The 22,729-nt window shown below is 38.2% G+C and overlaps 5 protein-coding genes across 5 annotated transcripts; 3 read left to right on the forward strand and 2 right to left on the reverse strand.

Annotated features, from left to right (window-relative positions):
• The first annotated feature begins 5,824 nt into the window (after positions 1 to 5,824).
• LOC101290752 (probable 1-deoxy-D-xylulose-5-phosphate synthase, chloroplastic-like) lies at positions 5,825 to 10,215 on the forward strand. Its single transcript, XM_004296734.1, has 10 exons — positions 5,825 to 6,283; positions 6,543 to 6,671; positions 6,781 to 6,945; positions 7,051 to 7,201; positions 7,796 to 8,067; positions 8,175 to 8,448; positions 8,565 to 8,872; positions 9,007 to 9,288; positions 9,388 to 9,672; positions 9,775 to 10,215. Exons 1-10 carry the CDS (start codon positions 6,170 to 6,172, stop codon positions 9,922 to 9,924), a joined length of 2,130 nt encoding a protein of 709 aa, XP_004296782.1. The 5' UTR covers positions 5,825 to 6,169; the 3' UTR covers positions 9,925 to 10,215.
• A 1,469-nt stretch (positions 10,216 to 11,684) lies between these two features.
• Positions 11,685 to 12,262, reverse strand: LOC101303218 (heavy metal-associated isoprenylated plant protein 26-like). The gene is made up of 3 exons (XM_004298041.1): positions 12,227 to 12,262; positions 12,067 to 12,148; positions 11,685 to 11,959 (listed from the first exon to the last, which is right to left on the reverse strand). Exons 1-3 carry the CDS (start codon positions 12,260 to 12,262, stop codon positions 11,685 to 11,687), a joined length of 393 nt encoding a protein of 130 aa, XP_004298089.1.
• Positions 12,263 to 13,560: 1,298 nt separating this feature from the next.
• Positions 13,561 to 15,230, reverse strand: LOC101303510 (peroxidase 24-like). The gene is made up of 4 exons (XM_004298042.1): positions 14,954 to 15,230; positions 14,498 to 14,689; positions 14,231 to 14,396; positions 13,561 to 13,967 (listed from the first exon to the last, which is right to left on the reverse strand). The coding sequence occupies exons 1-4, from the start codon at positions 15,170 to 15,172 to the stop codon at positions 13,561 to 13,563; spliced, it is 984 nt and encodes a 327-aa protein (XP_004298090.1). The 5' UTR covers positions 15,173 to 15,230.
• Positions 15,231 to 18,452: 3,222 nt separating this feature from the next.
• LOC101303799 lies at positions 18,453 to 19,508 on the forward strand. The gene has a single exon (XM_004298043.1). It carries the CDS (start codon positions 18,453 to 18,455, stop codon positions 19,506 to 19,508), a length of 1,056 nt encoding a protein of 351 aa, XP_004298091.1.
• A 1,119-nt stretch (positions 19,509 to 20,627) lies between these two features.
• On the forward strand, positions 20,628 to 21,608 carry LOC101304090 (ribosomal L1 domain-containing protein 1-like). Its single transcript, XM_004298044.1, has one exon. The coding sequence runs from the start codon at positions 20,628 to 20,630 to the stop codon at positions 21,504 to 21,506; it is 879 nt and encodes a 292-aa protein (XP_004298092.1). The 3' UTR covers positions 21,507 to 21,608.
• Positions 21,609 to 22,729: the final 1,121 nt, after the last annotated feature.

Here is a 22,729-nt window from a genome sequence, read left to right on the forward strand (position 1 = left end):
TATGTGCATGAATATCTGATTGAACTTCCTTATTAATTCTAATTTGATTAGTATTAATATTGGATTTAAATTCTCTATATTTTGCTATGCTAATAAGTAAGGAAAGAAGTTATAATGTGATTAGAAATTCCTTCATTTACTATCAGATTGTGATATCAAGATTTATATTTATCTTGTGTATTCTTTTGACAGGATATTGCATTGAAGATAGCAAAATCAAAGTGATAAAGAATTTGTCAAGCATTGAAGATTCACAGTTTTGATCTCAATCAAGATAAATCACTATACATATCATTCATGATTTTCTAATTATGTTCTATATGATTACATGCTGCATTAAATGAGTTTCTCAAATAAAAGATATCTTTGTCTATGATTGATTTGTTTTAAACTCTAATGCACTTGTTTTGGAAAATATCTTATCTGCCTAAAATGACTTTGGTTTAAATTGGAAAAATTGTGTTTTCCCAAATTATAGCAGATTAGTTGATTGATATATTTTCCATATCAAAACAAAGTGATAGTCGACATATTGTTGTGATTCTCTTAAACAAATCATTATGTGTCGATGTGCATTAACTGAGGGGGAGAAGTCTCTTCTCCATAAATAGGTTTTTGAGAAAGAAACTGAAAAGGCAGAGTTTTAGAGAATAGAAAAAGCTTTGATACATTGCTTCTAAGTTCATATTGTGTTCATGCTATTTCTCTCATCTCTCATATGTTTGATATGATCTTCATTATTCATTTGCATAAGTGATTGAGATCAGTGAAGTTGCAAAGAAAAGAAGACGTGTTCAGTTCCTTCATATGAGTATCAGATTCAAAGAGAGTTAGAATATGGTTATCAGTTGTAAGGTCAAGTTAGTTTGAATACTAGTAAAGTGATTGTGTTGAATATCACTACTTGATAGATCTGTAATCATTCTTACTCTATAGTGGATTTGATTTAGTGTGGACTACTTTAAAAGTCTCGCAGTAACATTTCCTCGAGGGAGGTTTACACTGTTGTTAACAAACTTTGTGTTCTTGTGTCTGTTGTTTTTTGATTTGATAAAGGATTGAATCTACATATTCAATCCGTCCATATTTTGTTCCATTCTATACTTTCATAATCATTTCGAAAGTTACGTACCTAAATTATGTTAGAAAAAAGTTACATTCATAATTTAAAAAAATGAAAAGCCAACAATTTTACTTGCATTGTTCCACTATTAAGTCCACAAATAATAAATCAACTTCTCTCTAAGAAAACCCCAAGAGGCGACTTTAAAACTCCTGAAGTTTCCAATCCAGCAGCGGCCTTGGCCTAGCTAGGTTGGCCTTTTGGCCTCACCAATGCCACTTGGTTTGCTACTAGGCGAGATTTGAATGATGATCTAAGTGGCTCGCAGTGGAGTGGTGGGGTGTAGGCTTTTTGCAAGGTTGTTCTTTGGCATCAATACAAGTGGTTGCTTCTGATTTTCGGTGGTTGTGTTTCTTGGGGTTAGAGGATCTTGTTGTGACAACCATGATTGTTGTTTCGAAGGAGGCAGAGTCTAGGTTGTTGGATTGGGTTTGGTCTTAAAACAGGGATGGTCGTGAATGTGTGATCTAGACGGTGACTCATGACAACATGGTCTGAATGGTGTCAAGGTGGTCCGTCAAGGTGGACAGGCATTTGTGGCTTCGATCACGATGGTGTTTACCGCATCGGGTCAAAACTGTCATGGTGGGCCTCACTCCCTTTGTGAGCTACTTTGTGCTTCTATGGTGGGCGATGTTTGCCCTAGTCTCATGCCTATGTTATTAGAATTTTTTCTTGTATTTGGAATCTAAACACGCTTTTTTGTGTGCACCCTAAGTATCTCTAGCGTCTTTGGAGTAGTACCAAACGAGGATATATTCGCTACCACTATGTATTTGATTGTATAATGGGACTAGATCTATTTTTATGCACCACTTGTTGGTCAAAACTTCTTGTTTGACATTCAATAGCAGCTGGAAGGTATGTAACGACATGTTTAGGTTTGTGATGAATATATTTACGTCCATTTTAAGTGCATCGAACTATTTATAGCCAAGTCGTTGATAAATATCTCAAAATTTGTGACCCTAATTAATTATGCTAGAAAGAAAAATTTTCAAGTGTTGTTGACATTGGTATTGATGTCGAACCCACAGGGAATGTATGAAAATTAGGAAAAACTAATCGAATCCAAATTAATTTAACACTAACCTAATTGAATGAAAGTTGATGGTGAAGTAGCTAAGACAAAAAAAAATAGATAAAGATTACCTTGATGCGAAGTAACTAAGGTATTAGATTTCACCACATTACTCAATAAGTCTCTAAATATTATCTACTAATTCCCGAATTAGGAGTAGCAATCTAGAAATCAATCAACTGCTTTCTTAAGATTTAACAATGAAGCACACATGAAATATATCTAAAGTAGACTCTTCTTCGCTTCTTAATTATGAATACCAAAGCATCACATGTACACAAACTTATTGAAACTACAAAAGATCAAAGTGTTTACAAAGCATCAAATGTGAAACAAGCTCATTTGAATGACAATAGATCAAAGGAGTTCATATTAAATAATTTACAAAGTCAAGCATGGATTAATAAAAGTGACTTCTAAATTACAAAAAATGCATGACATTAGAGGTGAAAGGAACAAAAATTTTATTAATGCATTTTGAAGCAAGAGTCATAGGCATGAGTAGCATAACTATGAGAATTGACAGATAATTAAAATAAACTTATTTCATAATGTGGTTTCCTCCTTAATTAACCTTAGTTAAGGAAATTAGCAAGACATAGTACAAATTGAAAACATATTTAAAACAATATAAAACATCATACAAAAAGTAGCTAAAGAAAGGGAAGAACAAAGAGCAACAATGTGTCTCTAATTCTCCACTCTCTCCCCCCTTCCCTTATTCACTTGAAACAACATCTATTTATAGGGAAACAATGATTTTCATTCCATCTCCATCTCCATGTGAATGTGATTTTCCTTCCGTCCAAAATCTCATGCTAGCTTGATGGAACATGTTCACTCATAAATGATTTCACACACCACTTTCTCTTCATCAATTCTTTTTGTCTTCAACATCTTTTACTAATTTCACTTCCCAAGTGTGAAGAGAAACAAGTACGTACAAGATCTTTGAAGTTTTGAAAGGTGAGCGCCTATATTCATGCAAGCTGTTCCATGCAATCTTGTCTTTGGCAATTCTTCATGTAATTCCCCATTTGTTTCCATCAATTCATGCACATTCCTATATGAATCAAACAACCAAAATGAATTCAACATTTGATGGCTAGCTAAGGTTACATTTTCCACACATCACACTTAATGCAATGAGAAAGCAATCCACCAATTTAAAACATGCATATATTATATACATGGTACTAGAACAAGAAGAACATGTGTTGCAATTATTCATCTAAATTAAGGGAAAAAAACTCATGCTAAAACAAGGACTCAATTTACTATATGAAAATAGGTAAATTGCTTCCATAACTTTAACATTTTATTTATTTAGACAAATCATCTATAAGAAGTTAAGAACACAAAAACAAACTTAATAACTCAAACTAATTAAAACAAGTAACTAACACATATAAATCATGGATAATAATATGATATAAAATGTGCTCATCATGTATGTTTACTTATGAAATCTTGCACACCATTCCCAAAAATCTATATTGCTTGTGGTCTTTTCACTCTTTTGTGTGCAAGAAAAGAAAGTCTTGGCATACCCAAACATAGCTATTTGTTTATTTATTCTATTGCTTTTAGTTTATAATTGTTGTTTTTTCTCAATATTTATTTAACACAAAACAATATTTGAGTTTTTGAAATTTAACCAATTACGAGACATAAAAATCGATCTTGTCGTATTTAATGCATGTCAGATTGGTGGATAGTCATCAAATGTCAACATGATAATGATAGGAAATAAGAAACTCACATTTAATCATCTTCTCTCTGATAAGAACCCTAGCCAGCTGGTTTTTTTCTTGTGAGCTTGATGCTTCGTTCGATGGTGCATCTTTTGAAAAATTAGAGATCACGGACAAGGTCCTTAGGTGTAAGCTTGGTTGCAGTTAGATGTTTGACCAGTCTTCTTTAGGTGGGTTGGATTAGTCGCGATCTAGTTTTCTGGAGTTTTTTTGCAATCGCGAGTGAGGATAATCAATGCGGTGCTGGCTGGTGGCGAGGTCTAGGGTTGCGAGAGTGGTCAAGTGTAGTAAAAGTTGATTTTCCGACAATGGATAACCTTGAAGATAACCAATAATCTGTTTTTCAATTTGGAGGACGACCATGATTTAAATCCGATTGGGTTAGTCTGTTCGGAACCATTACTGAGGTTAGCCATTATCCAGAGTTAATTGGATTTTGCTGGCCTGTTACGTGATAGTTTGTTGTTGGTGATGTCGCAGACGCAACAACGGAGGCTTTGGACACTCTTTGCGATCAATGAGAAGGCTGAGGATTATGGAAGTAATTGGGCTAGGCTCATGATCACGTATTTTTTGTTTTAATGGTAAACATTTATACCAGTTTTTGGTAGAGATGGTTGGGCTCTGTCTTGATAGCTGCACTCAGCGTGTCATGTTTGCTCTACAGAGGTGGCGAGTTCTTTGCTTCATCAAATGGTCGTAGTCTCCTTGTGGCATGATGAAATTTAATGTCATCGATAATATACTTTCCAATGGCAACATAGTTGAAAAACTGATAGACATAGTAATTTATGGCTCTGCATGAGCGTTATCTTTCCAATATGACTAAAATTGTAAACCAGTTGAGTAGCTAATGATGCACTCTTTGCTAAATGGTGCTTGAATGCATATATAGGTTATTAAGATAGAGACTCATTATACAATTTTGGAATGTTCTTACACTATGGGCTTTAGGCACAATGTCGCCCCCTTATATTCTGTGGTTTAATTAATGGTTATGGCGTGAGAGATGTCGTTCTAGCCCTTGGATTCAAATCTTGATTTGTAAACATAATTTTTTTATCAGTATTCGTGGGAAGGCATAACAAACGAATTCTAACCTCTTTATTAGATGACATCCTACATCGAATGATGTTATTTTGTCGGTTTGTCCGTACAAGAATGACATAACAATTTTACACATTTTTTTTTTGTTAGGAGTTGTGTGTGGCGTTACAAACTAGTTTTGTTTCTTTAATTCATGTAGTCATAATGATTATGCTTTGTCCGTACAGTATTAATATAACTCTTGTCCAAAGATTTTCTCGTTAAGAGCCGTTAAGAACCTTAACGAACTAAATTATTCTTTTCTCAAGCATAACCTCACTCCAGTCAATAATACATAACAGTTATACTTAAGATTTCTCGTTAAAAGCCGTTAAGGACCTTAATGAACTAGATTCTTCTTTCCTCATGCATTACCTCACTCTCCGTACTACAATACATAACGGCTCTACCCAAGATTTTCTCGTTAAAAATCGTTAAAAAGAGTATGGAATTGGGTTTCTCCAAAACATTAATGATCAAATTTTGAATTTCAAATTTTCAAATTCTAAATAAACAAAATGAAAATGGAGGGTAAATTTTGGTAGAGTTAAAATGATGACATGGCAAAGCATGGTGTAGCCACATCAGCCACTCAAAATGTAATTTTGACAAATGGGTTGGTGTATTGCTGTACTGATGCCTATCATGAATCTATCCTCTTGTGATTTCCCCTGACGTGGCCCAATGAATGAGCACATGCAAACTTTGATCCTGAAACATTGGTGCTGGCCATTGCTACAGGTATGGAAGCTACTAAGCAGCACTGTAATCCCAGCTCTCTTTCCCATTTTTGGTCCCTGAAATTGTTTTAACTTCCATTGCCAATTGGACACCAACTTTACCATCTACCACACACACCATAACCATAACGCCTTTCAGTTTCTCTCTTTCTCTCCTTATTTTATGTAACCTCCACTGACACCTTCACACCTTTCATCACCACCACACTGGTTCCTCAGTGGAAACAAACAACAACTGCTCTTCCTTATTAGCCCCCCTCACCCCTCACCCTTCTCCTCACTTCTCTCATCTTCTCTGGGTCCTCTTCTCCAGTTTCTCTCAGCTTTCAAGCTCTCTCTCCCTCTCTCTTCATCTCTCTCTCTCCTTGTTGCTCTGCTACATGCAATGGCTCTCAGCACATTCTCAATCTCAACTCAGAAACCCACCTCTAAGTTCTCATCCCATTTCTCTTTTGGACCAGCTCTGCCATGCCCTCAACAACAAAAGCTCTTCAATCAGGTTAGCAGAGATATCTTTGTCTTTTAAAATTCAACAAATTGAACCCAACACCTTGCATGGCTGAAATCAGTCAAGCAAAACTGGGTTTAGTTTTGCTTGCTTTTGTTGGTCATGTTTCAATTTCAATGATCTTGTTGTAGTGAAATTTTTGTAATTGAGTTTATGGTTTCAGGTTCTTGCTATCAAAATTTTCAGTCTTGTTGAAACTGAACAAAAGCTGTTGATGATAATGGTGTCCTTTTGTTGTTATTTGCAACAGGTAAAGAAAAGGACAACTGGGATATGTGCTTCACTGTCGGAGAGTGGAGAGTATCACTCACAAAGACCACCCACTCCTCTCTTGGACACTATCAACTATCCAATTCACATGAAAAACCTTTCTGTCAAGGTAAATACAGACATAACTGAAAGGCTATGTTGTAAATGTTACTTAATAACCGTGTTTGTCTTTGCATGAATTTTGGTTTAGAACCTTAATGTTAATCTGTTGATTTCAGGAGCTTAAACAATTAGCTGATGAGCTGAGGTCTGATGTCATCTTCAACGTTTCAAAAACGGGAGGTCACCTAGGATCAAGCCTTGGTGTTGTGGAGCTCACTGTGGCTCTCCACTATGTGTTCAATGCTCCTCAGGATAAGATTCTGTGGGATGTTGGTCATCAGGTTTCAATCTTACCTTCTTTGGTTCTAAGCATTTACAAATATTGGAAAACATTTGGTCCAAGAGTTTTTATCGACATCTCATTGTGAACTTCTGATTTGATTCAGTCTTACCCACACAAAATCTTGACTGGGAGAAGAGATAAGATGCAGACTATGAGGCAGACCAATGGGTTAGCTGGTTTCACAAAACGGTCGGAGAGCGAGTATGATTGCTTTGGCACTGGTCATAGTTCTACTACTATCTCTGCTGGCTTGGGTAATTATTCCTCATCAATGAAAATTTAATTCTCTATATCGGGAGACGAACATTTGTGTTTGATGTGCATGCATCCTGGATTTTGTATCATGGGAAATTCCCCTTTCATAGCCCAATTCACATATTTGAACCTTCCTTGTAGGAAATAGGTATATCATTAAAATTTTCCATGTTTTATAACTTCACTATTTAGCCTTTCTTATTGAATATTATTCTATATGAAATCTTCCTTAATTGAATCCGCATTTTTAATTTAGATTATTAGATCAGTTATGAACACAAATTTGACTAGGTGCCAATGTTCAGTTGAGGTGGTATTAACCTACATAGATTCATATATGCATACCTCCTCAATAAATTTTTGTGATTCATGTATCTAGATAGGTACTTGTGTAGGTTAATTCCTTATCAATAGGTATAATAAAATTCCCCAATTTCATAATCTAGCATGTTATCATCACTCATACAACCACAACTGTATTTTGTCTGATGATCCACCGTCTTGGGTTTGAATACCGAAAATGTGGTCTCAGTTCAAATAATTAGGTGTAATGATCTTTGGTTATAACAGTCTGGATGTTGATGCACATACAGGAATGGCCGTTGGGAGGGATCTAAAGGGAAAAAACAATCATGTGGTGGCTGTTATTGGTGATGGTGCCATGACAGCAGGGCAAGCTTATGAAGCGATGAACAATGCGGGTTACCTTGATTCTGACATGATAATTATTCTCAACGATAATAAACAGGTTTCTTTACCTACTGCCAATCTCGATGGACCCATACCTCCAGTAGGAGCTTTAAGCAGCGCTCTGAGTAAGTTGCAGTCAAACAGGCCTCTTAGAGAATTAAGAGAGGTTGCCAAAGTAAGTATTTTAGAAGCCCAAGTATGATTAAGATTCATGATAATAGAGGCTAACCTTTTATTCCCTTATCTGGTCATATGGTTCACTTTAATCTGATCTTATCGCAGGGAGTTACCAAACAAATTGGTGGTTCTGTGCATGAACTGGCAGCAAAAGTTGATGAGTATGCTCGTGGAATGATCAGTGGCTCTGGCTCAACCCTGTTTGAAGAGCTGGGACTATATTATATTGGTCCAGTCGATGGTCACAATGTGGATGATCTGATAGCGATTTTGCAGGAGGTTAAAACAACACAAACAACCGGTCCTGTCCTGATCCACCTGATCACGGAGAAAGGTCGAGGTTATCCATATGCGGAGAAGGCTGCAGACAAGTACCATGGTAAATACAGAATTTCATAGAAATAGTTTATGCTTTATTGTAGATATGGTCTGCAAATGCACCTCAGTACAGTCCATCAAAGATGACTAAAAAAAGTTCTACTTATACTTTTGCAGGAGTGGCCAAGTTTGATCCCGCAACTGGAAAGCAGTTCAAAGCTGCTGCTAGCACACAGTCCTACACAACATACTTTGCAGAGGCTTTGATTGCAGAAGCCGAAGCAGACAAAGATATTGTAGCAATCCATGCTGCAATGGGAGGTGGAACAGGCATGAATCTCTTCCTCCGCCGTTTTCCAACAAGATGCTTTGATGTCGGAATAGCAGAACAGCATGCTGTTACATTTGCCGCAGGTCTTGCCTGTGAAGGCCTGAAACCTTTCTGTGCAATTTACTCATCTTTCTTGCAGAGGGCTTATGACCAGGTAAGCCAAACTATCTTTCAATCTTCAACTTGATCTTCTGTTCGAATTTATCATGGTTTTATTTCTTGATACTTATTTCACTAATATAGGATTGTTAACTTCAAAATCTGTGTCTTTTTGGTTTCATGCCGCAGGTCGTACATGATGTGGATTTGCAGAAACTGCCTGTGAGATTTGCTATGGATAGAGCTGGGCTTGTTGGAGCCGATGGTCCCACACATTGTGGGGCTTTTGATGTTACTTTTATGGCATGCCTCCCTAACATGGTGGTCATGGCTCCTTCTGATGAGGCAGAGCTCTTTCATATGGTAGCCACTGCTGCTGCCATTGATGATCGTCCAAGTTGTTTCCGGTACCCAAGAGGAAATGGGATTGGTGTAGAGCTGCCGGCAGGAAATAAAGGCACTCCTCTTGAGGTGACTATCAACTGTCTCTGTTACTATATTACCTCTATATATATGGAAAATCTTATTAGTGTATTACAAATTAATTACATGTTTGGCATTGTCATGCAGATAGGAAAAGGAAGAATATTGATTGAAGGAGAAAGAGTTGCACTCTTGGGCTATGGATCAGCCGTCCAGACATGTTTGGCTGCAGCAACTTTGGTGGAACCTCTTGGCTTGAGTCTGACGGTTGCTGATGCACGATTTTGCAAACCGCTAGATCATGCTCTTATCCGCAAACTTGCAAAATCGCATGAGTTTTTGATTACTGTGGAAGAAGGATCCATTGGAGGCTTTGGTTCTCATGTTGTCCAGTTCCTGGCTCTTGACGGCCTTCTTGATGGGAACCTGAAGGTACGATCTATATTTCCATGAATTCCTAACAAAAATGTTAGTTCAATATTGCATTAGCATTGAACTCATCAATGACTCATTGTCATTGTCAATAACTTGCAGTGGAGACCTCTGGTTCTTCCTGATCGGTACATTGACCACGGTGCCCCAGCCGATCAGTTGGCCGATGCCGGCCTCACTCCTTCCCATATTGCAGCAACAGTACTCAATATGCTTGGACAAACAAGAGAGGCACTGCAGGTAATGTCATGAAGGGAGTATTATTCTCAGACTGAGTGAGACCTGTCAAGTTCTATATTTTACCTTTCCATCTGTATAAAAGTAAAGAGTAGCATTAGTTGAAGCCAACGTAAACAATCCCTACATCAGTTAGCAATTTAGCAGCTCCAACTAGTTGAAGTCACAGAGAGTTTAGTGTCCTATAAATTCAGGGATGATTTAGTAAGACTAGAAGGGAGCTCTTGTGTCTTTTGCATTGGTGTCAACTTGTGTGTATTTATCAACTGTTTGGCAATCCAATTCTGAGTTCTCAAATACTTGCTCAATTCTTTGCTAAATCATTTTCCCTGGTTTGGGTGGAAGAATCCATCATCACTGTGTTGCACAATGAAGGTAAACTTGCTGATATGGAATGCGCCTAATGTATGTCTTGTGTGCACCAAGAAACATATTTTCGCAAAAAAAAAAAAAAAAAAAAAAATCATAGCTTATGTAAAATAAAGAATTTCTTCACCAGTCACCAACAATAAAATTCTCTGCTTCTAGATTGTATTTTCAAAACTCCTAAGTGATTTTTTTGGATATGGAGTGAAATCGCAGAACAATTCTTTTTGTGCTTCGTAGTTCATACAAAAATAAAATATAAAAGAACAAAACCGAAAAGCTGGTGCATGTGTTCTGAAGTACTCGCTATTCACTAATGAAATACTTAATACTTTATTTTTGGTTATTTTATTAATAATTATTTGTTTATTTAATAATTATTTTGAATTTGTTAATTCTTCCCCTAATTCTTTTTCATTTTTCCACCAATTTTAAATTTAATTTTTTTCCATTAACTCTTTGATTTTGAATTTGCCACTTGGCAGAGACCTGGCATCGACAATATGGTGGAGTGAACAAGCACATCTATTTCATGTTTTTCATTACCAGAAAAATTAGATGGAAAATTTGAAATTGGACGGAGCGGATGAAAATCTACTATCATGCAAAATGAAAATCCCCATCCCGAATGACAATTTCAACCAAATTTAGATGTATTTCAGCTTTCGTGTAGTTCTAGTGAAGATAGGGAGTCGTGGAAAATGGTAGAAATGTTGTTATGTATTCTGGTATTTAATCTAAGAAAGCTTTTCTGGTAACACTCTTGGCAATGATGCATATGCATGTTGGTGATAAATCAAATTCCATGCCATCTATTAATAATCTGACTATATCTTCCACTTACGACCAAAAAAAAACAGACTATATCTTCCACAAGCAAAGAGGTGGGCAGGTCGGTGCTGCACCTCCCATTTCACAACATGATAGTGGGAGATGGTGACTGGTTGATAGAAGATAAATTAGGTTTGTGGTATTTCTATTCTTGTCTCATTTTTGACATATATCAGAGGCCAAAGGGGTCGACCGGCCACCAGAAACATATGTCAATTTCTTAGGCCAGACCACCATTACTTCCATGCATATGTTGATATGAAGGGAATCGAATTTAGTCACTAGTGACCAGAAGGGTCGGTCTTGATGAGAATTCGAAGACTCAAAACGAACGTCATTAGTCTCATTACGGAATCAAATTAGTGTGTGAAACTATCAAATACAGTAAGCGAGTTCGTTCAAATGCATGACGTTGAAGATCAATTATAATGGTTCTGTATGTCTCCCGCAATTTCTGTTATCTGTGGCATTGTTCTGCAGTAGACTGTTTATGTTTCTTATAAACAAATAAAAACCTAATAATGTCCAATCTCAAATCAACCAAATCACAAAATGTACATACGCACCATTAATCATCGTCACATTATGGAACAAGCGTTAGGATTCTCATCACTAAACATCAAAAGTAACCCATCACTCTCTTTGCAGCAATCAAACATGAGTGGATGAACAATCAATGGTCTCGATAAGTTTCCTTCATCAGACGCATCGTTTGGTTCTTCTTCCTTGTCAACAATGATCTCTACTTTCTTCCTTGTCTTTTTCCTCAGTTTCTTCAATACCTTTTCAGGGTCAATCTTCCCCATCACCACAACCTTGTGGTTGTTCATGTCTGTTCCAAACTTCTCCACTTCTATTGGAACCCAGAAAGTAAATACAAAGATGAAAGAAAATAACGATCAATTATGGTTTGGTTTGGAATGTAGAGAAAGGGGTGCAGAGAAGAAATATAACGCACACCTTTGATTTTCAACAAGGTTTTGGCAACTATTCTTTCACATGCATTGCAGTGCATTGAGACTTTGAATTCTGCAACAACTACCTACATTGTAAAATCACAATTGTAATAGTGTGAAATTGATTATGAGTTATTTAGTCATGGAGCTGTAACTTATCTTACTTTGGCTTCTTCCTCGTTTTTCTTCTTCTTTCCCATTTAAACTGGTGAATGAGAAGGCAAATCGCCCATGCAAGGGATATGGAATCGATATATATGAATGCCTTGAAAAGGTAGTTTCAGTATGTGTTTGGTAATAGCAGTTACTAACTTCCGTAATCAAATAAGAGATGTCCTTCCTTGTCGGAAGATAGATTAACTATGCTTTTCGAGAAATATTAACCACCACTCGAATTGATCTATTTGAAGGCTTTCATGCTATTTATAGTTATTAGATTGAAGATCAATGGATTAGTCACCATATAGAGTAACTTCTAACATAATATGCATGCATGACTACTCATTATTGGATTAAATTCAGTTTACCCCCTAAGGTTTGGGGTTAACGTTATTTGACTTATTTCAGTCTCATACTCTCAATTTTGAAAATTTACCCCCCTAAAGTTTCTAATTTTCATAAATCACACCAATTGCTAAAATTCCATCTAATTTGGACGTTAATTTTGACTTCATAACTCATTTTAAGGGCTAAAGTACTCGTATAACAATATAAATCACCTTTTAGGACCCTTTTTCTAAGATTTCATTCTAGCATTTAACGTCCAAATTGGATGGAGTTTTAGCAATTGGGCTTGATTTATGAAAATTGCAAATTTTAGGGGGTAAATTTTCAAAATTAAGAGTATTGGACTGAATTGATGTTAACCCCAAATCTCGGGGAGGAGGGGTAAACTGAAATTAATCTTTCATTATTTATCAATGTTTTTGCTAAAGTTGTACGGATTAGTTTATTCAACGAGTTTGATAGTTTAGTTGTTGTTTACGTGATATCGAGTACTTAAGAATTTACAACAATTTTATGTCTTTTATTATAACAATTGGATTGAGTAAGGATGATTCGGAACCCTTAAATTGTTATCTAAGAAAATCCAAGTAATAACATGAATCCAAGCAGAGAAGTCAGATCCTCGTCGTCTCTATTCATACTAACCCTTCTTTCTGCTTTTAACCATATTTGCGTTGTGATCTAACCCTTCTTTCTCCTATATTTATTTGATTTGTGTAGCGATCAATTTTATAATCATGTTGCATTATAGATATCATCATCTCTATTTATATTCTTCTGCTTGCATGTATAACCTTTAAACCACTAAGTTTTTTGTTTTTTAATTTTTATTGATACATAATGTTAATTGATGATTGCATACAAATCACGTCATTTGAACTGCATGTGGCTATGTTCAATATACATTGGTTCATAACATGCGTAACTGTATTCTTTAATTTGCGAAGAAATTCAGATTGTGAAATAAGAATATCACTCTAAGGTGACGATGCTAAGCATTAATAACTCGGCAATTCTTCCTAATTTCTCCATCATTTCCTGTTTTGATTCCAATGTCACCCATTTTCTTCATCGACTGACCGAAGTGAGCCATGAAGACATGGAAATTTTGGAAGCTTCTTGCAACCCAAGCCGCCCGCCGGTCAGTGAGTAGGGCAGCATCTGATCCGAGCAGGCCTTTTTTGTGCCTCAGACCCACAAAGTAGTGGCTGTCGAAGGAGATTGAGCTACTTTCGTCAAGCTCAACGGTGGTGGCCGGATTAGGAGTACTGCTGGGGCACTGTGTTTTCAAGAACTCTGCATATGCTGGATCAAGTGAAGGGTCTATGTCCCCTTTTCCTGTGAAGTTCAGTCTCCTTGCAAATACCACGCAGTGTGCTACTCCGAGGGTATGCGCCCCTACACAATTTATTTGAAACTAAAGTCATGAGGTGAATGTCAATAAACAGCACGATTGTACGTACATCAAAACCTTTTTGATCGAAACCATGATTTCAGATTTCAGAAGAGGCTAGCTTGGAAATGAACTTATATTAATAACAAGCTAGGTAATCAGAGTGAGTTAGAGGTTTTTAGGGTACTTGGGTACTGGAGATGAACTAGGGTTTGCAATAAACCAGGTTTTAGGCTAACGTCGGAAAATATATATGACAACTGTGTACCTGATAAGGCAACAAGATCTATGTAGTTTAGCCCTAAACCAGCAAATTGGTCTCGGAGTGTGGTGTAGTTTGCACCTCCGGAAGGCAAGTCTCTTGTAGCCTCTGTAGCAAGTGAAACTCTGCCATCTTTCCTCCCTCCAAATACCAGCCACATCGACCTTCCAAACTGCACACATATCATATATATTCATCAGCATCATCAACACCATGATACGTATATTGTTATAAGCTAAAACATTAAACATATAAAGACAATGGAGAACGTACTTGGTAAGAAACAGCATCTCTGGCTGCTAAAGCAACAATATCAGCACACGAGACGGTATCGGGACACTCTTCTTCTAATTTGGCTTTTATTTCGTCAATAATTTCATAACCTTCAACTGACCGGTTAGGTCTTGCATCCTTCTCCGCCGTGTTGCCGTCCGTTGAATCTATCAGTATCGATGCATCACATCCCTGCGTACAAGAAGATATACAAGCAAGTTAATTGTCTTTTCAGAGTAACAATAATGAAGCTCTCCTACCCGAACATCATCTCATACTGTCGAGCTACATATTCTAGCAAATTAAGAACGGTCCATTATCAATACAAACAATATATGAACACGAATCATGAAAAATGTGTATCTTCATCTGTGCACATGTAAAAGGAGGTGAATATATTTCACACATGCACGCACGATTTCACTAAGGGTTAGGGTTTATAATGCGTGCACTCACCTGGACAAAGCAATCATGGTAATGCAGCCTTAGAAGCTTGGCCGCGAAGTTAGGGTTAGCTGCAACTTTGCTCCATGTAATGCTCCTCACTATATTTTCAAATTGCTGGCAACTCTTGCGATAGAACCATGGACTCAGCTGATCATGACCTCCATTACAAGAACTAATAGCTACAAACACAAGAAGAGAAACCAGCACAACTTTTACGTTTGCCATCATATTGTTCGGCAACCAAAACTAATTCTCAGAATGTATGACTACAAGAAGCCAATGCCAATTGTTTTGTGTTGGTTGAATGAACAATCAAAAGCACGAAGCTCTATTTATAGCAAGCTAGCTGGGGACGTACCCGAAAATGGAATTGATTCTTTGTTCCTTGAGATATAATCTGAATACATATTTAAATCCCTTTGTCAATGCAAGTTGCCCTTCACGATACATATGATAATTGAAAATTAATTGATTAAGAGAGTCAACTATACAAATGAATAACCTAGCTAGCATATCCAATCATTTCGCTTGTTGCAATGAATCATGGCTTTGTGACCAAAGGAAAAGGAGAAGAAAGAATAAGTAGCTAGAGGTGGAGAGAACTTAGACACCAAGTAAAACAATTGGGTAATGGAACTCGTAAGCTAGGTACTCACGACGAACTATTACAATAATCTATTTGTATATATAATAAATATTCCCACATATATATATGACTGAGACAAAGATCGATAGGTTCCATGGTGATATTTCAATTAGTCCAGAACTACGTACATGCAGCTCTTAATTCAGCGAAACAATTTCAATATATGTTCATGCATGCATCAATGGCTACATTTCTTAATTAGTTTTATGCTCTTCTTCTATATACATTTGATTCATGATTTTGCACGTCCCTGATTTGGTATATTGTTACCGTCAACTGTCTTTGGATGTTGCCTTCAACAGAACATCATCATATAATTAGCAGCTGGTACTCGTTGAAATGTATTACTATAGCATTTCAATGATTCTTGAAGAGATCTGCAAAATTAATCGTTGTTGGAGTCGAAAGGAAGCAAATGATTTTGTTCACGTTTTCGTATGAACAGAATTTGCAGTTTATTGGGAAGACCCAATTTTCATTTTTGTTAATTGTTTGCTTAATCCTAGCTAGTTTGCTAGGTTGGTTTTGTAGATATAAGATCGATATACATGCAATATTCTCTTATAAGATAATTGTTGTATTATTAGCAACGAAGTTAATCAAGATCAATGATAAATAACAAAATGCTTGAGGATAAGTTTTTTAAGGTGTATTAAGATGTATAACCAAGCAGCTAGATCGGTAGAATCGAAGTGTATGACCTAGTAACTTCAATTTGTAGGAGATACGTACGGGTTGATAAGATCTCTTTTGATTCCCAAATGGCCGCATTTGCTTCCCGCAAAGATAGAAATGCCACCAAATCATATATAATAGAGTATAGGCATCCAAATCGCTTGCATTCAAAGGTCGAAAAATTCAATTTCAATCCAGATCAAGCTAAGGATCGAGCAGTGACAACTGCAATTGAGCTCAGGTTGAGAAGACCTAGCCAGTTCCACACTCAAGGCGAGTTTGTCTTGCCTGCGCCTTAAGCATTCTTTAACAAAAGCTAAACGAAGAATATAAGCGACACATTAGTATCGGATTAAGTCTATATATCTTCTATTTTTCTATGAAAAAGTTTTAGCTAATGCTATATTTCAACAATGATCTAGCATTATCGTGAGGAATAGATACACAGTTGGTGATAGGGTGGACTCGGTTCTATCGGTTTGGTTCCCCATTACAAATCAAACGAAGCCTAAAACTGAAACTGATACACCAAGTAACCAAATATTGGTTACTCTATATACCAGTTCAGTTTCAGTTAATTCTCACCGCATTAACATTGTTGATTTAATTCTTATTATTAATAAGAGGTTTACAGGGCACTAAAGCAAATGCACCCCGGGAAAGCTCCGGGGCCTGACGGTTTCTCGCAGGCTTTTTAACAGTTTTGGGATATAGTTGGAAAAGATGTGGTAGAGGCTGTTAAAGTCTTATTGGAGTCGGAGGAGAGTATGAGACAAATGAACAATACTTGGGTTACCCTGATACCCAAAGTTAAAACTCCTGAAAATATGCAACAGTTGAGGCCGATTAGTCTTTGTAACGTGATTTACAAGATCTGCTCGAAGGTGTTGGCAAACAGGCTCAAACCGCTGCTGGATGACATAATCTCGCCTTTCCAAAGTGCGTTCGTACCGGGGAGGTTAATTTCTGATAACTCCATTTTGGCTTATGAAATTTCTCACTATTTGAAAAAGAGAAGGAGGGGACATGTAGGTTACAGCGCCGTAAAACTCGACATGAGCAAAGCGTACGATCGTGTTGAGTGGAAGTTCTTGGAAGCTATGATGATACAACTAGGGTTTGGGAAGAGATGGATTACATGGATTATGCGTTGTGTTAAAACGGTGACATACTCTTTTGTCATTAACGGTGAACCAGTGGGTAACCTTATTCCCTCGAGAGGATTGAGGCAAGGAGATGCCATATCTCCCTACTTATTTCTCTTTTGTGCGGAGTACTTGTCAAGGCTTTTAGTCATGGCGGAGCAACAACGTACACCAGATAGAAGGGGTTCGAATATGCCCTGAGGCCCCTCCCATTACTCACCTGTTTTTCGCGGACGATTCTTTCATTTTTATTCGAGCGGGGTTTAGAGAGTTCATCATATTGCGAAATATCCTACGTCTGTATGAGAAGGCAACCGGACAATAGGTGAGCTTTGAGAAGAGCTCGGCTTCTTTCAGTAAGAACGTCCATAGAAGTCTCCAAGATGGTCTGGCTGCTGTGTTGGGGGTTAAACAGGTTGAGAAGCATGAGAAGTATTTAGGGTTGCCAATGGAGGTGGGGGCGTCGAAAGTGGATACTTTTCAGTATCTAAACGAACGAATTAGAAAGAGAACACAGGGGTGGCTAGACAAGATTCTAAGTACCTCAGGCAAGGAGGTATTAATAAAGTCCGTTATCCAGTCTATTCCAACGTACATCATGAGTTGTTTTGAACTCCCTCAGTATTTATGTGATGAGATGCATAAGTCCATGGCTAGATTTTGGTGGGGAGACCAAAATGATTCAAGGAAGATACATTGGATGAGTTGGGAGCGGATGTGCTCTCCGAAAGGGGAGGGAGGATTAGGTTTTCGAGACATGGCGCTTTTTAACAAGGCCCTCTTAGCAAAACAAGGTTGGAGATTGGTGAGACAACCAAACTCTTTGTTAGCTAGGACTTTAAAAGCAAAGTATCATCCACATGAAGATTTTCTGAAAGCTCAAGCGAAGAAAGGGGCCTCGCTGACCTGGAGAAGTATCATCAAGGGTAGAGATTTGTTGAATAGAGGGATGCGTTAGCAGGTGGGAAATGGAGAAAAGATTTCAGTTTGGACGGATCCTTAGCTCCCATTACCCTATACTTTTCGGCCTTTCTCAGCTCCGATGGAGGGCATTGAGGCTATGAAAGTTCAAGAGCTAATTGATGAGGAGAGTGGGGAATGGGAGCAATGGCTGCTGAAGGACTTGTTCACTGATGCAGAGGCACAGGTAATAGGAAAAATTCCGCTAAGCTTGAGAGGAGGGGAGGATAGGTGGATGTGGCACTTTGATCGAAAAGGTTTGTACTCAGTGAGAAGCGGGTACCATGTTGCAAGGAAGGTGGAGCACATGGAAACTATAGCCTCTTCGTCAAGCTCACAAGGTGGTTGGGGTTTCATTTGGAAGAAGGTATGGAAGGTGAATGTACCACCTAAAGTACGTATGCATGCATGGAGGATTTTGAAAGAGGTTCTCCCAACAAAATGGGTGCTAAAAAAGAAGGGGGTGGATCTGGGTGTGGAGTGTCCTTTCTGTGGAGGGGACAAAGAGGATGGGCTCCATATTTTTAAAAATTGTGGGGTGGTTAATCAGCTATGGAAGTGTTCATCTTTGACCTCGACTCCAAGTACTCATCCGGCGATGGAGATTAAAGCCTGGTTATGTGATATGGTAGAGTTGATGCATGTGAAGAAATTAGAGGTGTTTTTGTATACATTATGGGCCATTTGGGTGGAACAAAATAACATTGTTTGGAGGGGTGGATGTTTTGTTCCAGTCAATGTGGCTGGGTGGGTTAATAACCAGGTGGATGAGTACATAAAGTATCATTGTAGAACTGATTGTACCACTGGTAAGCAGAGTCGGCGAACACATACCAAATGGAGGTGTCCACCTAGTGGCAGACTCAAAATAAATATTGATGGTAGTTTCGTTGAGGTGCAGGAAAGAGGTGGTATGGGAGTGGTGGTCCGGGATAACAATGGTGATTGCAAAGCAGCCTTTGCTCGACCAGTTCATTACGCTTTGTCTGCATTGCATGCGGAGGTAGAAGCTTTACGCGCTGGCCTTCTTATAACAGTGCAACAAGGGTGGGATGAAGTTGGGTTTGAATCGGACTGTGTTGCATTAGTAAAAGCCTTTCAAAAGGATGATGAGGACCTTTCTGAAATTGGCGTTTGATGGAAGACTGTAAGAGGTACGCTAAGTCCTTTAAATTCTTTCATTTTCGACATGTTTTTCGAGAAGCAACTGGTGTGGTACATAGATTAGCCCACCTTGCTAGCTGGAATAGTTTAGATGATTTTTGGATTGAAGAGACACCTATTATTATTCGGGATGTTATCTTCGAGGATGTGTAATAATGTAAGGGGTTCATGTAATATGTCCCCCCTAAATTTGGATTCTCTTCTTAATAATATTATTCCAACTGAAGAGCCCGGATAGCCTGGGTCCTCAAGTTCCTACAAAAAAAAAAAAAAGTATGTATTTTTGCAAGTGTTACTTTTTCGGTTTATTATAATCACTAACCGAAAACCGCACCGCAAACATCAGTTAATTTTAATTGGTTTCAATTGCTAAAAAGTCCAGCCGTAGTTGGTGAGGGATGGAGAATTGTGCTAGGGGATTATGTTTTCCTGATTCAATCAAGAGACAATTGTTAAGATATAAATCCCACATCAGGAATATATGAGACCTTGTCTATGGGTTTATAAGGGTTTAGGTCACTTCACTTATTGCCCTATTGGTTTTGGATGTGAACCCTAAACTACTTTATCATGGTATCAGAATGGGTTACCCACGTTACGTAATGACCACACAGAGTACTCCACATCACCTAAATATTCGCGCGTGTATGAGACTTTACTTGTAGGTTTATAAGTTTCAACAATTTTGGCAACATCCAATATCGCTTGACAAGTAGGAGCTTGGACTCAACACCTCTCAGGCGCCGGCGCTGCTCTTCTTCAACATCAATCTCACCAATCCATAGTCGACTCTTCGATTTCTCTGATCAGCAAAAGGAATCATCCTCACGATTTTGCTATGTAGAATTCCGATGTTCTAATTCTGAGCTTCATCACCTAACTTAACACACATCAACCCTATGTGACCTTATTTTCCAAAACCCAAAAATACAATTTTCCTTTACACAATTATTTAGAGCTCAGTTAGAGCTCAATTTTCTTAACCCGCTTACCCAAAAAAAAAAAAAAAAAAAAAAAAATTAATTTAGAGCTCAGTTGGCCCAAAATCCTCGTTAAACCCTTCCACACTCCCAAACCCCTTTCCTCTCATTCCATGGCCGCGACCACCGCAGCTCCTCCTCCTCCCAAATCCAAACTCAACCCCAAAACCGTGCGCAAAGCCGTCAACGCCCTCCTGAAATGGCGAAACTCCGAGAACCCCGATCTCGTCGACTCCGATGAATTCACCTACCTAGTCCTCACCCTCAACAAAATCCCACCAAAAAGTCGCGTCAACGCCTTCAAAATCCCCCTCCCACATCCCCTCCTCCCCGAATCCACCCAGTTCTGCCTCATCTACGACGACCGCCGAACCTCCAATCTCACCATGGACCTAATCCAAAAGCGCATCAAGTCCCAGAACATACCCATCGCCAAGACACTGAAACTCTCCAAGCTCAAGTCCGACTACAAGTCCTTTGAAGACAAGCGCAAGTTGATGGAGTCGTATGATTGCTTTTTAGCGGATAACCGGATTGTGGAGCTGCTGCCGAGGTGTTTAGGGAAGGTGTTCTACAAGAACAAGAGGATGATTCCGGTGCCGGTGGACTTGGGAAAGAAGGACTGGAAGGGGCAGGTGGATAGTGTTATTGAGTCGGCGATGTTGTCTTTGAGTAGCGGGACTTGCAGTGTGGTGAGAGTGGGGAGGACTTCGATGAGTGGTGAGGAGATTGTGGAGAATGTGGTTGCCGCGGTTGAGGGGATTGTGGAGATTGTTCCGAGGAAGTGGGGCGGCGTGAGGTCGTTTCATTTGAAGCTGTTGGAGTCGTTTGCGCTGCCGGTGTATCAGGCTGTGCCGGATGAGACAATGGAGGGAGGTAAGGGGAGGGAGAGAGAGGTTGTTAAGGATGAGAATAAGGATATGAAGGAGAAGAGGAAGGGTGAGGAAGCAGAGCTTAAGAAAGCTAAGAGGGGTAAGAATGCAGCAGAGTGATTCGGCATCGGGAGTGGGATTTGATATTTTTGAGTAAGTGAGTGAGGCTGCCCAGTTGAGTATGTCTGGCTTCAAATTTTGAATGTTCAGATAATCAGATGTCTATTATCATATTGCAGTTTTGATATTTGTTAGTTGAACACTTAATGTTATAGTGCCCATTGTGGTTTTCTGCATTTCCATTTCTTTGTTCTAGTTTCATTGTAACTATGTAAATTGGAACCTACTAGGGAGATTTGTACTGACTTCTATATATACAAAGTCCCAGGGTTGAAGATGCGTTATGAATTCAATCAGTGTACACGTATCTTGAAATGAATATCCAAATCACTGATACTTTAGGGGTCTAATGTGAATGCCTTAAAATTTTCATAACTTCTGTAGGTTATAGTGAATGAATATCTAAACACCTGAGAAAAAGCCCTTATGTTATCCTTGTTTTGTGTTGTCTCCGGCATTCCAGAAATGAACTTAATTTCAGAAATGTACAAAGAGATCATACTCAAGTTTTTCATTTGGCAGAATATGACTATTCAATATTACAAAACTAATGGTGTTTCTTTTATTTTTTTTGGATAAAATAATGGTGTTTCTTTTAGACAACGAAAGAAAGTCCCAGATTCTTATCAGAGAGATTCCTCCTCAGCCTAATGATTTTCAGCTGAAGTTTGATGGCTCAGTTTGTTAATCAGAATGGTGCTTCTGGTTTTGTTATTAGAGATGCTTCTAACCCTATTCTGGCTTCTACTGGAAATATTGGTCGTATTGATGTCATTGTTGCTGAAGGGTCTGTAGGCGTTCAATTTCATCAAAGTAGAAGAAGACTCTGAGATTTTAGTGGGGACTGTGTCAACAAGAAAACGGTTCTCCTTGGGGTATCAGAATGCATCTTCATGACATTGCTAATCTTGCTTCAAAGTTGAACCACTTATCTTTCAAGCAAATCTGGAGGGAAGCAAATATTTTTGCTAAATCATTTACAAATTTGGGACGTTCAACTCCCATTTCCATCTGGAATCTTTCCTTACTAATTCAAATGGAAAAAAGAGCCAAGAAACCACACTATGCCTTCGTTGCCTTTCATTTTGCTTCTTCTGTTGCAGCTGTCCTAGTAATGAAAAGATGATCAAATTCCATCCCCCAATTCCATGTTAATCATAACGTGGTTGTTGCCACGAAATGGCACGAGCTCTAAAAACTATGAATGAATGTAACGTTTGTTT

Source organism: Fragaria vesca, linkage group LG4, assembly GCF_000184155.1.
Source record: "Fragaria vesca subsp. vesca linkage group LG4, FraVesHawaii_1.0, whole genome shotgun sequence".
NCBI lineage: Eukaryota > Viridiplantae > Streptophyta > Magnoliopsida > Rosales > Rosaceae > Fragaria > Fragaria vesca.

Bases quoted from the DNA above. Each gene is read 5' to 3' on its own strand.
- LOC101290752 (XM_004296734.1), top strand. From the start codon at position 6,170: ATGGCTCTCAGCACATTCTCAATCTCAACTCAGAAACCCACCTCTAAG. The intron at 8,068-8,174 runs GTAAGTATTTTA...ATCTTATCGCAG, and splicing joins AATTAAGAGAGGTTGCCAAA to GGAGTTACCAAACAAATTGG. The intron at 9,289-9,387 runs GTGACTATCAAC...ATTGTCATGCAG, and splicing joins ATAAAGGCACTCCTCTTGAG to ATAGGAAAAGGAAGAATATT.
- LOC101303218 (XM_004298041.1), bottom strand. From the start codon at position 12,262: ATGGGAAAGAAGAAGAAAAACGAGGAAGAAGCCAAA. The intron at 12,149-12,226 runs GTAAGATAAGTT...TTTACAATGTAG, and splicing joins AAAACGAGGAAGAAGCCAAA to GTAGTTGTTGCAGAATTCAA. The intron at 11,960-12,066 runs GTGTGCGTTATA...GGGTTCCAATAG, and splicing joins AACCTTGTTGAAAATCAAAG to AAGTGGAGAAGTTTGGAACA.
- LOC101303510 (XM_004298042.1), bottom strand. From the start codon at position 15,172: ATGATGGCAAACGTAAAAGTTGTGCTGGTTTCTCTTCTTGTGTTTGTA. The intron at 14,690-14,953 runs GTGAGTGCACGC...TCTTGTACGCAG, and splicing joins ACCATGATTGCTTTGTCCAG to GGATGTGATGCATCGATACT. The intron at 14,397-14,497 runs GTACGTTCTCCA...ATATGTGTGCAG, and splicing joins GAGATGCTGTTTCTTACCAA to TTTGGAAGGTCGATGTGGCT.
- LOC101303799 (XM_004298043.1), top strand. From the start codon at position 18,453: ATGGAGGGCATTGAGGCTATGAAAGTTCAAGAGCTAATTGATGAGGAG.
- LOC101304090 (XM_004298044.1), top strand. From the start codon at position 20,628: ATGGCCGCGACCACCGCAGCTCCTCCTCCTCCCAAATCCAAACTCAAC.